The 16,985-nt window shown below is 38.5% G+C and overlaps 1 protein-coding gene across 1 annotated transcript in view; it reads right to left on the reverse strand.

Annotated features, from left to right (window-relative positions):
* Nucleotides 1-16,985, reverse strand: part of PTPRU (protein tyrosine phosphatase receptor type U) — a 4,710,560-nt gene that overhangs the window by 1,937,672 nt on the left and 2,755,903 nt on the right. The window contains exon 10 of the mRNA XM_044089740.1: nucleotides 14,496-14,697. Within this exon, the coding sequence (XP_043945675.1) occupies nucleotides 14,496-14,697 (202 nt within the window). The remainder of the gene's footprint in view (nucleotides 1-14,495; nucleotides 14,698-16,985) is intronic.

Consider the following 16,985-nt stretch of genomic DNA (forward strand, 5'->3'; position numbering starts at 1 on the left):
AGATGTGGATCTCCTTACCCCTTTCATGCAATGCTGTGAAATGTTAGACTGACAACTTTTTTCTGTATGCTGTGTGTAGTCCTGGTTAGGGGTTACCACAGCAGATCCCCGGCCTGCAGACTGATTGGAAGTAGAGTTTTTATGGTGTCGAGTTGCCAGCCTGGTTCCTATCCTTCACAGAAAACACACACACATTGTCACACCTACCTGCATGTCTTTAAAACTCACTTGACTTCAGGGAGGACATGAAGACTCTGCACAGAAGGTGCTCCAGCCGAGAATCAAATGGGAGAACCTCTTGCTGTGAGGTGACAATGCTAACCACTGCACCACCACAGCCTTCCCCAGTAACTATTAATAGCATTTCCATAAGGTTGTCAGTTTAAGATTAGGATTTATTTAAACCAGTTTAATGTCTTTACTAATGTATTTATTGATTTACTAATGTGTTTGTTTGCTTTCTTATTTATTAATCAGAAAACACCTACCAGTCATATATTTCTATCACCAGTGTACTAGTTTTTCTGAAACAGTTTGCTCAGACACACAACATGAAAATCAAACCCAAGACAACAGAATGATTACAGCTCACTACAAAATGGAAATCAAACCCAAAACAACATGATATGTACAGTTCACTTCCAGTTCATCACCTTGATAATAAGCTCTATATTTCTGTAATACTGAATGTATTATCCTAGCAATATGTTTATTTATTCTTATACTTACTAATTGTATTATTATCTAGAGAGTTTATTATACCGCAGAACTGGCAAACATTTCATTAGATATGCTTGTATAATGGCTACACATTCAAACAGCATCATGGTAAGTGCTTTTCTAATGTCATTGTTATAGTTCTACTGCTGGGCCACAGTACATTTTAAATTTCCTTACTAAAGCCAAGATCAGTGCAGTATGCTGTGAGGCAGTAGGAGTTAAACAGGGGTTCACTTTTAGCTGCTTATCAATTGAGCTTTAACAAACAACTGGTGACTAGAGAACCTAGATCATTAAATTACAATCTTCGAGTGGCGCACTGGTGCAGCATTTAACATTGTCACCTCACAGCAAGAGGTTCTTATTCTCGGCTGAAGTACCTTCTGTGTGGAGTCTGCATGTCCTCCCTGCATTCATGTGGGTTTCCTCTGGGTACTCTGGTTTCCTCCCACATTCCAAAGACATGTGTCTGGAGTGTTTCTCCCAGCTGAAAATAATCTATGTCCTAGTTAGCCTTTCCTAGTCAACAAATAATAAATACATCTATATTATTCACTTTCACTCATTTTAGAAATTATCTATATGGACATCTCAGTTAGACTTTGCACTCCTTTTCAGGACAAGGGTATATTCATCTGTTTGCTAATTAAGAGAACTAATCATTTCTGAACTGTTTTCGGGTATAACACAGGCCACAAAGGCAAGACCAAGAGCAATTATTTCAGTATAAGAGGATACATTTGCAGCTGCCATTAAATCAGTTTGTGTTTATGACTGGGGATGAAATTTTAGTACCTAGTGAATGGGGAAGTTTCATACAGACACAGATCAAGTAACCTCTATATGGACAGAAACACAAACATTAAGCCAACATACTGCTGAGATAAGATATAATATTTATTTATTGTTTATGTATGTATATATATATATATATATATATATATATATATATATATATGCACATCTCTCTCTCTCTCTCTCTCTATATATATATATATATATATATATATATATACATATCTATACATATATATATATATATATATATATATATATGTATATATACACACATAGCTCTCTCTCTGTATATATATATATATATATATATATATATATATAATATATATATATCAATATATATATATATATATATATATATATATATATATATATATATATAGATCGATAGATACAGATATAGATGTATATGGGTCTATTATTAGATCAGCGAAAAACTTCAACAAATGGCTCATTGCCGAATGCTCATTATCGAAACCTTGTTCCACAATCGACCATTTTAAGTGATTTTTTTCCAACGGGAAAAAAACACTTCACCAAGGTAAAACTACACAAAATTTAATATCCTTCAAAATGGGGGGCTTTGCACCCACACCCCCCCTATGTGGGAGGCTGTACCTCCTACACACCCCTAACTAAATATACCAACTCTGAGATGTCACTACAGTGGGGAAAAGGGCAAATTCCTGATGATGGCCAACACTGAAATGGCTTTTTGATGGACCAAGGTTTCAACAATTAACATTTTGCATAAGGGAAGTTAAATAGATGGGTGGTCTTCCATTTCCACCTTACCATATTAGCAAAAATGGGAGCTGCTTCCATCAGCACCCCTTCTAACTGTTTAAAATATTCCCCTTCAAAATACAAGTTGTTTGTTAAAACAATCTCCAAGTCATCAGCCAAGTTAATCCTACCAGAGTCAATAAAATTACATATTAAAACAATCTCTATAAATCATTGCAATCACAGTTCGTGAAGAATGCTCCCAAACAAATGGTGATATCTATAGTGGCAAAACATAAATCTTTGTGCCAAGAGTCGGGAGTGATATTTCTTAAAAGGTTAGTAGTAAAATCTACCTTGTTGCAGAAAGAACACACAATAGTTCTTTTATTTTTCTGGTTGAATAAAAGGTGTTCTATTAACTGTATTTTGAAATTAAGACATGTTTTGCAAGTTTTTTTCTATTTTGATTAATTAAAGTGTTTTTAACATTGGGAGTAGAAGATGAATGTTAAGTAATGGTGTTATTTTTCATGCTTGTGTTGCTTTAATGTGACTTAAAAGATTTAAACTAAAAAAAAAACAATTGTGATTGGTTGTAATGATGCATGTGATTTTTGTGCACAGATTTTAAAATGAACAGGAAATAAGTTTTTTACTGTTCCGATTAAGTTCCTTCAAAGTGGGGATGAAAGCTCTTAACTTTTATTAAACTTTTTTGTTTGCTATTGGTGTGGCTCTGGTTCTTCTTACTGCCTCTATACGAAGGTTTAGCCCCTATCATACCTTCAAACCCCTGGGTAACTGTGTGGGAGTATCTATAACATTTGTTAGAAGTGCCATTATTTCACATGAAATTACCCACAAACCTAACTTGGAGCTTCATTGCTAGTGACAGTTCCACATTAGTTTTGCTCAAAGATCTACCATTAAGGAATTAAAATATCAGAGCAAATACTATCTTAGTAGGGGACTTCAATTACCCAGGCCTTGACTGCCACACGTACACTTCTATTATTTCTTTATTCATGTATTTATTTGTTTACTTATTTATTTATTTTAGCATAAATATCCACACTCAAGGTACTGAAGGACCAAACAAATCTCTAATAATCAAATTAACTCCTCCACTTGTCTTCATAGGAAAATTAGTTTTAGAATAAAAGACATTTTCTTGTGAAGAGAAATGTAGGAGTTTATCTGTTTTTCTATGGATTTATTTATTTTTTACTTATTGATTTTTATTTACCAGGAAAGTATGACTGGGTAATAACCCATTTTCAGTGGAAGCCCAGTATGAACATTTCAACCATATTACATGAAATACTAAAAATGGGTATGCTCACCTTTTTCTAGACTTCAATAAAAAACAATGCACTGAAGCAAATTTAAAAACTGCCTACTATAGACTCTAATATTTTTGACCTGGCCATTAGTAACCTGTCCTGTGCCTCCACTCTACCCCACATTTTTTCTTTCTTGGTTAAAACTGACCACAAATTAATAATTTTCTCTGCCAGGTCTAGTGGTACCACTCCGACACCAAATAAGACCATTTTATAGATATTTCCAAGACAAACCCAGTTTAGCTTGTAGAAGACGTGCAAAATTCCATACACTCCCTTGCAAATGGACTCCACTAAGAAGGATGCAATATTTATATCTAACTTTTATCAACAGTCGGACAGTTGCATAGAAAAGTCAATACCCTAAATATAATGGTAAATTTAAGAATAAACCTCTCTGCTGGCACTCCCATGTTAATAAACTGTACAACAAAATAAGGAAAACAATGAACAATTGCAAGAAATCCTTATCTTCATACCTCAAGCATACACTGAAACATGCCAGTAAGGACCTTAAAAGCACTATTAGAAAATGCAAACCACGGTATGTTCTTTATGTTACTGTAGATTCCTAAAGAAACTACATATTTTTCAGCTAAGTCAGAAAATTAAGGAACAATGTTTAACACAGTTAACTCATCCATAATAATGACACCCATTCTGACCACAAGGATATAGCTAATATATATTAGCAGACAAATTTAGGTCTAACTTTACTTTTCTTAGCCACATTGTTACCCCGCTATCCCTGAGAATTTAGTTTCCTCTGAATTCACCTTGGAGCAAGCCTTAAAATCCCTTTAAAAGGCCAAAAATAATACTTCCTTGGGTTCAGAAAATATAGTGTCAGTTTGCCTCATGTAATCCTCAATTAAACTGTTCACCTCAGCCTATCTACAAAGTTTGTTTTTGATGCCTGGAGAACAGCCACTGTAACTCCTTTATATAAAAACATGGCTCTTCTGCAGACCCTGGTAGTTATAAACCCATCAGCCTCACCAATGTTATATGCAAAGCCATGGAATGAATCATAGTAGAACTCATTTATGCAAACATAGGAGACTTAACTTATCTAGACCCCAGTCATTATGGTTTTGTAAACAGCAGATCCTGTCATTTGAACCTATTAAGCTTGTTTGAGAAGATTACTGAGGCTGTGGATGGTGGTCACTCACTGTGCATTGCTTATCTCAGTCTGGCTAAGGTTTCTGGCACTCTACCCCATGCTGGAACTATTGAAAAATTAGACAAGTATAATATAAACCCATACATTGTCCACTGGATAAAAGATTAGCTATCCAACAGATTGCATATTGTAGAATTTGCTGCTTTCCCTCTCTGAATGTAAAATTTTAACTAGCGGTGTGCCACAGGGATCCATTTTGGGCATCTCATGTTTTTGTATTTATTCTGCAGACTTCAAAGCCAATATCCCAGTAGTGTGGTTGACCAAGTTTGCTGATGCCTGAAAATCTGGCACTGTTATCTACTCATCCACTGAAATAAAACATGTCTAACAACAGGCTGGAATACGCATCAAAAATAGTCTCAAACTAAATTGTTTGGCAGAAAATCTGTTCTCACCTCATATGTTATAAATGGAACTCATCTTCAGACAAATATAGTTATAAGAGACCTAGGTACTTATGTGGAAAACTCTTTTTCATTCAGTCATCATCTTTACATCATAGTCAGGAAATCATTCCATCTGGCTCTATTATTTTCCAATATAATATATTCCAGATCCAAGCAAGTCATTCTACCACTATACTCCTCCCTAATCAGACCCATCATTGAATACAGTGTACCTTTGGCAAATGCAATCAAAGCATTTCTATGTCAGCCCTTCCTGCAGAACATTTCTGTCAGTGCTGGTTTCAATGACAGCTCCTAATTTGAGATCATCTGCAAAATTAGTCAGCCAGAGGCCATTAACATTGGTCTTGACTTCAGAGAAGTAAATGCTAAAAAGGACCAATCCATGAGGGACTCCACTTTTGACTGGCCTCTTTGTAGAGGTGGCCTCTTCAATTCTAACTTCCAGGGTTATGTTTGTGGCCAGTTGGCTAACCACTGGCTGATATAAGTGTTTGTACCTAACCTCTTGAGTTTGTCAATAATGCCCGAGTGGGGCACTGTGCCAAATGCCTTAGTTAGGTCAAGGAAGGCAGTGTGAACCATTTTGCCCTCATCCATTGCTTTGTTGACCCTCTCAAAGAATTTGATCAGGTTGAGTAATCATGACAATTTATTGAATCTGACAAGTGACAGTAATATCTTTTCAGAGTAACACGGGAATTGACTTCCTTTAAAGTAAATTTTTAAACCAGTACAACTTACCTTTCACATTACTTTTAAAATTATCATTTACACTGAGGTTACATTTCATCCACATTTACAGTTAAATAACTACTATGGTTGTGGTTTCAGATAAATATTATTTACAGAAATCAGTGAGTTTGGTGCAAGGAAGCTAATCTGGTGGTCCCCTGTCATAAACAAACTCTACAACAGAAGGAGGAAACTGATGTGGAATAAGGTGAAATCCCAATACTGGAAAAACTCCCTTTTGAGCCTCAACAAAAAGTTGAGATCCCACTTCAAATCATCTAAAGCTAGCAATGAAAGCAGAATTGTAGCATTTAGTAAAGATAACCACAAGGCCTTCAGTAGTTATGTAAAGAATCTCCATGGCAATACCCAGATTTGCTCTGAGCTCCTGCACAATGGTACCTCCTATACTGAGTGAACAGATATTGCCACTATACTGGCAGACAGATTCAGTGCCAACTTTACCCCCCCCCAAAGGAACAATCACAATACCAGTAGACTGCCAGACACCCAGTATTACTGCTGCACAGGTTAAAACAGCACTATCCAAGGCCAAGATTACAGCTTCTATGGGACCTGACAATATCCTTGGCTGTCTTCTACATGAACTACAGAGTGAAATGGCACGTCACCTGTGTGCCCTGTTCAATCACAGCCTCACCTCAGGCTTTGGCCCTACTGAATGGTGCACTGCTACGGTCATCCCTCATCACAAAGAAGGAGTGACTACAGACCCTGGGAACTATCGCCCCATTAGCCTGACGAGTCTGATATGCAACACTATGGAACACATCATCATGGACCTAATAAACAAGGATATATGGAATCTACAATCTCTGGATCCTACACAGTTTGGTTGTGTAAAGGGTAGATCATGGCTGCTTAACCTGGTTGACTTCTTTGACTCAGTCACAAGTGCTGTGGATAAAGGCAAAGTGGTTAATACAGCCTACCTTGATCTGTCCAAGGCCTTTGATACCATTCCCCACTCAGGAATCATAGACAAACTCACTAAGCTAGGCATCTACCCCTATATCACTAGGTGAGTTGCAAACTGGCTCACGCATAGAACCCACAGTGTGAACGTAGATGACTCCAATTCACACTGCTGACCAGTCATGAGTGGAGTCACACAGGGTTCGGTCCTGGGTCCTCTCCTGTTTGGTATCTACTTCTCTGAAGTCTAGGTCAACACGAAGGGACTCTGGCTGACAAAGTTCACAGACGATTGCAAGTTGGGAGCTTTTATTAACTCCCCAGGTGACATTAAGATCCTACAGAAAGGCCTCACCGAGACCAACGACTGGTGTCAGAACCATGGCCTTAAGCTCAATGCCAAAAAATGAGTTGTCATTCCCTTTGGGAAAAACCTGGCTCCCATAAATTATCACATTGATGGCAGTCCACTGAACACATAAGGCATTATAAGAGATCTGGGAACACAGGTTGACAGCAACCTCTCTTTTGACCACCACATTACCACTGTAGTCAGAAAGTCCTTCTATGTGGCACATCTCATTACTAAGGGTTTTGCATCCAGAAAGAAAGAGGTCATTGTCTCCCTCTACTCTTCCCTCATTAGGCCAATCATCGAGTACAATGCCCCATTTGGCATGTACCTCACTAGACATCTGCAACAACTGGAGAGACACCTCACTAAGAGGATCCTAGGCCTTAAACACTTGTCCTATATGGAAAGACTCAAAAAACTCCAAATATTCTCTTTCTCATATCGCCTACTTAGAGGCAATCTCTGCTTGACTTACAAAGCCATGTCTGACCCAGCTCTGTTAGAAATGCTACATCTAAAGAAATCCCAATCCCTCCACACCACACGCTCCAGAGACCTCAAGCTCATTACCACAATCAACAGAACATGTTGGAGGGACATATTCATAACCCAGAGAATGCCATGCTATGTAATAGACTTCCCATACATGTCAAACAGAGCACCTCACTGGTCCTCTTCAAGAGAAATCTTGATGAGTGGATGGGAAATAGAAAATTCAACCCGGGGATCACTCCTGTGGCTCTACTCAACAGAGGCACTGGGAACTAATGTCGGATGGCACAATGCCAGGATAATCCTATGGGTTAGACTTGTAAAGGCTGCAGGGCCTTTAGCCTAGTACACATCTATGAACCTATGAACCAATTAATCCAGTTCAGTAACTGCCTCTTTGCTTGTATCATGGCTGAAAATGGACTTAGAACTATCTAACTGATCTGGCTAAAAGGTTTACCAAATACAATAGAATATAATAAAATAACTAAGCAAATAAACTATTTTATTAATGCTTAAAAGGGATTATGGATGGATGGATGGACAAATCCAGGTCAGCACTGAACTACTGACCTTCTTAACTCTTTAAGCAGCCCTTGTTAGTTAAAAAAATGACTCTGTTTTTTTAAATGAGTATCTAAGGTAGAGGAAAACAACTAATAAGTTTCCAGTCTTACTAGTGTTTTCATTTATTCCCAATTCACTGACACTGTATAATGTGCCAGCTCAGTCAATAGGAGAAGGTAAACACTTGCACCACACCACACTCATCACATAATCCCTCAAAACTTACACCACCAAAACACACACATAGAAACACAAAACACACATCTACATACACGGAGGCTCTCAATAAATATCTACTCAAGCAACACAGACCTCCAAAGTAGAAACACAAGAAACCTGCACCACCCCTGTCACAACCCAAATGACACATAGCTCACATTCTCAGTGTGCTTCTCAAACACAGCCCATAAGGCATAACAACTTACCCAACACTCTAGTCACAGAGCACTCTATAGTCAGGCACACTGATGTTCCACTCACCAGGCTAAACAAGGAGAAAGTTACTGTCAGCTGCCTGTTGGGTGCCAGGATCCGCCAGGATGGCTGATTTGGCATAGTGATATGTTGCTCTGAATGTACTGTACAGGGTCCTTGGTTCAAGACTTGGCAGTGAAACACATGGTGGTAACACAACATTTATGGGTGGGGGGATGTCAGAATGGTTAAGGTGTTTACCTTGCAGACACAAGGTGCTGGGTTTGATTTTCACATGGGGTAATTGGCTAGGCATAAAATGGCCTGCAGGGGCAATTAGCCTAGTATTAATCTATGTACCTATGTACATAATGCATGCAGTCAGGTCACTCCACAACAAGTACAAACATGACTCTGTCATTGTCCATGTCAGTGTAAATGACCTGAGTTGTACCTCCCTGGACTACATAAAAAGAGATATGGAGGAGCTCTCTGATCTTGTAGCCCAGGCAGGTATGACCCTAGCCCTGAGTTGCATCCTGCCATCACCCAGAATGATACCACAGTACAAGGACAAAATGATTGACTTCAACAATTGGCTAAGCTTTTGGTGTCATTCTAAGGGTTCTAGTATCTGTCTGCTCTTGCAACCCCTATAGTGCCTTTTTTTAGGCAAGGTTCAAATGACAAATTCACCACTGTAACAGGTACAGGCAAGCAAAATCTCAGGGTAATGCTACTCAATGCTAGAAGTCTAAACCTCAAAATGCATTCACATGAGGCACTCCTTAAAATGGAGAACATCAACATCTGTGAAGTTCCAGAGACCTGGTTCAAGGCTCCAGAAAGCACCCCTGCATTACCAGGCTAAAATTCGTACCACACCTTTTGGCCACTTAACCTGGACCAAAACACTAAAGGTGAAGGTGTGTCCATATTCATAAAGGATATCCACACCTTCAGGCTAGCTGCTCAGCATAATACATCTGAGATTATCCAAGTGCAACTAACTCTGGGCAAGACCGCAATCCAAATTGTAACTTGCTACAGATCCTTCACCATGACCCATAATTCCCACACCTCATTTCTTGATACACTGGACAATATTAGGGTACAACCTAACATCCTAATAATGGGCAATTTCAACTACCCTACCATTAACTGGGAAAACTACTCATGTACCAACTCTTTTGTTCAACATTTTCTTGAATTCATAAATTCCAATGCCTTGGATCAACTTTTCCACACCCCCACCAGGATAACAATATCCTAGACCTGGTCATTACCAACATGGGTGACCAGTGTTCCACACCAGAGGTCAATTTCTTGCTGGTCAGATCCGACCACAAGCTAATCACCTTAGACATCCACATCCTGTCCCACCCCCCATTAGGGAAACCACCATAAAAAATTTCTCCAAAGCCAACTTCTTGCTTCTTAACACAGAAGTGGCAAACTTTATGACACCCATGCAGACAAATAATAGAGGTACGACTGCTGAATACTACACAAATGCACTTTATAAGCACTTACACGAGTGCATGGATCATGCTACCCTTAACAGAACCAAGATGCTATCCTCCAAAAAAAGGAAGCCAATCTGGTGGTCCCCTGCCATAAACAAACTCTACAACAGAAGAAAAAAGAGTAGAATCCCATGATTGGAGGAGCTCCCGGGTCTGCTTCAGTAAGAAGCTGAGATCCCTCACAAAATCCTCCAAAGCTAGTTACGAAAACAAAATCGTCACTGATTCTAAAGACAACCACAAAGCATTCTATAGCTATGTCAAGAATCTCAATGGCATCACTCAGATCTGCTCTGAGTTATAGCACAATGGCACTAAATATACAGAAACAACTGATATTGCCAACATCCTGGCAAATAGGTTCAATGCTAACTTTACCCCCTCTCATCCTTTAATGGGCCCATCTCTATACTGGAAGAATGCAAAGTTCCTGTAATCACGGCTGCACAGGTAAAAACCACACTCTCCGAAGCAAAGAACACTTCATCCATGGACCTGATAACATTATAGGCTGCATTCTACATGAACTAAATAATGAACAGGCACCCCACCTAAGCAACATGTTCAATCATAGCCTCACCTCAAGCTTTGTGCCTAATGAATGGTGCACAGTGATGGTTATCCCACTCCACAAAGGAGGAGCCACCATGGACCCCAAGAACTACCACCCCATTAGCCTAACGGGCCTGGTCTACAAGGTCATGGAATGTATCACCATTGAACTTATAAACAAAGACATTGGTAATTTCCATACTCTGGACGCCACCCAGTTTGGGTTTGTAAAAGGCAGATCATGTCTCCTAAACCTGATAGACTTCTTTGAAGCAGTCACCAAAGCCATAGACGAGGGTAAGTTGTTTTTACACAGCCTGTCTAGATCTCGCCAAGGCTTCTGATACCATCCCCACTCTGGAATTATAGATAAAGTCACTAAGCTAGGTATAAATCCCTATGTCAAACGATGGGTTGCCAACAGGCTCACTGACAGAACTCACACTGTGAAAGTAGCAGACTCCAAATATGACTTCAGACCAGTGCCAATTGGAGTACCACAGGGTTCAGTCTTGGGTCCTCTCCTGTTTGGTATCTACTTTTCTGAAGTACAGGCTAACACAGAAGGTCTTTGACTAATGAAGTTTGCAGATGACTGCAAACTAGGACCCATAATCGAAACTCCTAACAATGTGGACATCCTACAAAAGGGCTTCACTGAGACAGATGACTGGTGTCAAAGCCATGACCTCAAGCTCAGCACCATAAAGTGCATTGTCATCCCCTTTGGTAAAATCTCTGTACCCATGAGCTACCACATAGGTGGTAGTCTACCTAACACTGAAAGTATGATAAGAGACCTTGGGACACAGGTGGACAGTAGTCTCTCCTTTGATAATCACATCACCACAGTAGTCAGGAAATCCTTCTACGTGGCACACCTCATCACAAAAGGTTTCTCATCCAGGAAAAAAGGGGTCATTATTCCCCTCTACTCATCACTCATTAGACCCATTATAGAGTACAACACCCCTTTTGGTATGTATCTCATAAGACATCTACAACAACTGGGAAAGCCACAGAAATATCTCACAAAGAGGATTACTGGCCTCAAACAGATGCCCTACGCAGACCGTCTCAAAAAACTCCAGCTTTACTTCGTCACATATCGCCTAATCAGAGGCGATCTCTGCCTAACATACAAAGCTATATCAAACTCAGAGCTGTTGGACATGCTCCACTTAAAAAGTCCCAATTCCTCCGAGATACAAGCTCTAGGGACCTAAACCTTGTCACCACAATAAACAGAACATGCTGGAGGGATAGATTTCTGTCCCAGAGACTTCCCATACTCTATAACAAACTACCTATCAATATCAAACAAAGCTCCTCATTAGCAATCTTCCAGAGAAATGTTGATTGGATGGGAAATAGGAAATTCACCACAGGGATCACCTCTGTGTCTCTGCTCAACAGGGGCACATGACAATAATTTTCTTGGGTGGCAAAAGCCAGGGTACCTTTTTGGCTAGGCTTATATAGGCCCTAGGGCCAATAGCCTATTACCTACCTATGAGCCTATGTTTCTGGTAATAGAACACATTTTTTTCTGTTTGTTACATTTCTTAAGAACTCAGCTGTCCATATTCATTATGTATCACTTTTTGAAACAGGTTAAACGATTAATGGCAGACAACTTGGAGACAGGTAAAAATTATAATATGCATGGAGTATGTTGTAGTCAAAAATCCTAAACTTGTTTGTTAATACTTTCTGACAGCACTACATGTTGTTTTACACTTTTTTCTTTTCTATTTTATGCGTTTTGCTTAGCTGCATGGGAAGAAAGAGTAGTTAGCATGATCTCTGGGTTAATGGCATAATGATTTCCATTTCATAGCTTTTACAGTAAAGTAAAGAATATGAAGTTTATGTTGCTTGAAATGTTTGGCTCATTCAAACCAATGATTAAAGCATCAGAGTAAATCAAACTTTCTCTGACATTCTAATTATAGCAGTACTTTTGTAAGAAACTAGAAGTTTATTTGTTTGTGTACTGCTTTTCATTTTCACATACTGTTACTGTATGCTGCAAACAATGTTTATCCATTATCTTGGTTATGTTATACAGATGGCTGCTACGTACATTTGGAAATAAATACTCATGGTCTGCAACAATACAAGCTTAACAGCTTGAAAGTAAAGTCTAGGACTACCACCATTGCATCAGTGCTTAAGCTCTGATATACAACTTATTGTAACCACCCGCCCTGAAAAACACACACACACACACACACACACACACACACACACACACACACACACACACACACACACACACACGCACATGCACACATTACTGAGTGGGTAATCAGAACAGAATATATGGCAATTTTGGCATTAGTGATGGCCAAAGGTCATGTTTCTTTACAGCAGTGGGGTAGTGGAAAAGAAAAAGCAATAAAATACTACATGCCCATACCCACTTGACTCCTTAGAGTTGTAAGCTGTGATGTAATAAGACTCTGTCTCCAGGTGTCCCCATTGGCTATCCTTGCACCATATGACCGTGTTCTGTTGTATTTTACTCCTTTACATTGATCGTCAGTAACTGAGAATGAACTCCAAAAGTTATGTTCATAGTCCATGAAATGTGATTTTCTTTCATCAGCTTATTTAAAAATAAATAAATAAATAATAGGGTTCCTCAGCAATAGAACGATTTTTAAAACTCAATATCTTTTCAAACTTCATGTGAGAACAATTACACATACTTTGTTACCTCTCTACAGCACAGTGCTTATTCATTCTAGGTTTTTTAGTCTTCAAATATTCTACTAAACAGCTGACCTCAGCAAATTCTTCAAGTGCATTATACCATTCTTGCTGTCATCAGTATCTTGTATTTGTCTATGTTACAATGGCTGCATTACACACATGTATAAGCACAGATTTTTGCAAGGGGCAAACACCCTTGCACCCTTAGTGTGTGGGGCATCCTCCCATGCCCCCTAACATACATATACCAACTTCATCATTGTGCAAAGATGGAAAAAGGGCAATAACTAATGGACATTTAATTTGTGCTGATGTCAATCAGAAAGATAGCTTTCAAAATCCCCTCACATTCCCCTGCATTATGTCATCATTATCATCTACGTAACATATGTAAAGAGCAAAAACACAAAAAGGGTGAAAAATACGTCAGTTATCTTTGCCATTATGTGATCTGTTACTATGTGTATATTTCAGCACAAGTCATTAAGAAAGTACATGACAGTATTATGATCTCATTTGGTGATGTTAGCTTTGGAAAGCACAACAAATTTTGGAAAGAAGCATCACAATTTTGCCATTCATACACAGATTTATCTGCAAACAATATTTATTCTTCTGCTTAATCTTTGTAGTAGACTGTTCTGAGGAGTTTTATAACTGCTTAAATTTAACAAAAAGCATGATGGCGGTCTTCCTAGTGGAATAAATAAGCTACTCCTATAAAAAGTACTTTTGTCTTGAAGCTTTTGTTCCTCCAATAAGTCTATAAACAAGAAGCTGAATGGAATAACTAACAAACAGAAACAAATAATACATTTAATCTTGGTATAGTCTGATCCTAAAAAGGGTAGAACTGCCCATCCTTCTGTCATGATCTGAATATTTAAAATGGTAAAGGAAAAATAAAAAATTAAAAAAGTCCCCCTTGTCTCTGAATTTATCTGAAAATAAATCTAAAACCATAAATTTCCACAAGCAAAAAGATGATAACCATAAAAGTCCCAGTTGCTTTACCTGAAATATTTGTAGTAACCTCAGTCAGTGCCGTCTGGCCAAAGCCTTTCCCAGTGCGAGCTCTGACTGAGAAGAGATAGGTTGTTCCTGGCTGTAGATTGGAGAAGACATGGTAGGTTTCATTTCTCAGTTTGGAGACAGTTCGACGAGGACCAGGCACATTAACAGCTGGATCTGAGGACTCAATACTCTGATAGCTGACCTGTTAGAGACATGATTTAATAATCATTTAGTCTGCACATTAAGCAAAGAAGTCTAATGCACTACTTAACAGTGACAACTATATGTTACAGATTGCAAAGAGCATCGTAGTTCCCAGCTTTTTTTACACTTCCATGCTTTGTGAATCACATGTAACGCCTATAATGACTCCGACTAGGAAACAGAAGTAGTTTGCCAAGAATTTCTTCTCTATCATATGACTTCATAATACAACAAACAGAGTACTACAGCAGTACATCATTTAGAATTTATAACTAGCATTGCATGGTTGCCCAGTTCACTTCATGGCAGAGATGCCTTCTGGGTGGAACTGGCATGCCCTCTTTTCCTCTGTGTGGAGTTTTTCCTTGAGGGCTTCAGTTCCTTCCCAAAGACATATAGGTAGGTGAAAATGTACTTTTAAAAATGCACTGCACCTAGGTACTGTGTTTGCACCTTTGAGCCATTAAAAACATTCTTTCCATGTCTCAGCTGGACCTGTACAACAAACCCTATCAGGGGGAAAATTGTTTGGCACATGCCCATGTGGTCATTGCACACACTGTTCTAGAGTTTTCAAAATTAAGGAATTTAATAGCCCAACACTAATAGAGTTTTTGATATAAAGTTTCTGGCCAATTGTGACTCAGATTGGTTGGTGTACCTTGCTTCTTGTCCTTGCTCAGCTTTTTATGTGGATCAGACATCTCTCTTCTGCTTCCTTTTATTTCACGGTCATTGATAAAATTAAAGGAGATAGGTCCCTCAAAAGTGGTTAGCATTCAAGTTTAAATTACAAGGAAAGAAAATGGAGAATTAAATTGGGTGGCCTTTTCATTCCTGGTTTGAATGAACATCTTTAAATATGTTTTTAATAGGAATCTATTAAGTATATAATGACTTGATTGGTGTTCAATTAAAAAGCTTTAAATACGGATGCTTTGATGTTACTTTTTTTCTTATTGATTTTGTTTGTGCACTGAAGAAGGCTAGTACAGCTGAAACTGGTTTGCTTTTCTTGGAGCACTTTTGTGCATTACTGGGGGTGTTTGACACCCTTAGTTTCTTGAAAATGTTTACTTAATAAACTAATATTTATTTGGCAACTTCCATTTGGTGCTGGCCCTACTTTTTCATATTTGCCTTGTTTTTTGGGCTCTCGCACTTGCCGTACATGCGAGGAGTTTGGATTGAGTGATACGTTTGGTGTTTTCACTGTTGATGTTGTATGGGGGTTGCCGCACATCAGGGCAGAGCTGGATGAATCATTCTACCGTCATGGATTTGGATTAATATATATATGTGTGCTTTCCACTGTTCGGTAATTGGTTTGACTGAGCTACATTGATTTTGAACAACGGGTGCCTACAACCACGTTTTGGATTATATGATGAGATCTATTTTGCGCTGCCTCATGTCAGTTCCTGGATTCAGTTAAAGTCTTCATTCTGTGTTTTTGTTGCAACTGAAGGGGTGGTACATTTTCTTGAACTAAATGGAGGTTTGGATACCACACAGACTACAGAGGTGACTTTAGACTTGTATCTATTGGGTTGGGGAATGGCTTTTTGGCCCTGTTCTCTATTTTTGTGTGAAATTTCTTATGGTTATTTGATATTGCTTCAGTCAGTATTTAATTTGGAATAGTTCATTGTTAAATGCACTTGTTCGGCGGACTGTGGGACATGTCTCTTCAGTTATACCATCGTGGTGTTGCGATCTGTTAAGATATATTGGGCCATTCAAGTTGTTGGGACATTTCCGATATAGATAGATGACCCTTTTTTCAAAGTCTTTTGATCATCCAATCATATGGACAACTTGTGGACATTTTCAGTTACTAGCTTGGTATCTTGGTATCTTGTTAACGAACTGAAGCATAGCAAATATCTGTTTATGCGGGATATATATTAGTTATTTCTGTGTTATTTCAGAATAATTATTATGTGGATGCCTTGTTACCCCCTTTACATATTATTTTGTGCATTGTTAATTTTTTAAACATATCACCATTTAATTTTGTGGTTCTTTATGTTAAGGGGAAACAACAATTTACAGTGTTTATGCAAGATACACATTAGGAATTTCTGGGTTGTTTCTGAACAATTATTATGTGGACGCCATGTTACCCCCTTTGTTTACTATTTAGTACATTAAACATATCACCACTCAATTGGGTGGTGCTTTATGTTACTTGAAGAGGTTGAGTAGATATATGCATTTGTTTAACATCACACTCATTTTGGTCGTCTGCATTATACTTAGGGGAAAGAACAATTTAGTTCTATA

This window comes from Protopterus annectens, chromosome 1.part1, assembly GCF_019279795.1.
Source record: "Protopterus annectens isolate FY-2018-M chromosome 1.part1, PAN1.0, whole genome shotgun sequence".
Lineage (NCBI taxonomy): Eukaryota > Metazoa > Chordata > Ceratodontiformes > Protopteridae > Protopterus > Protopterus annectens.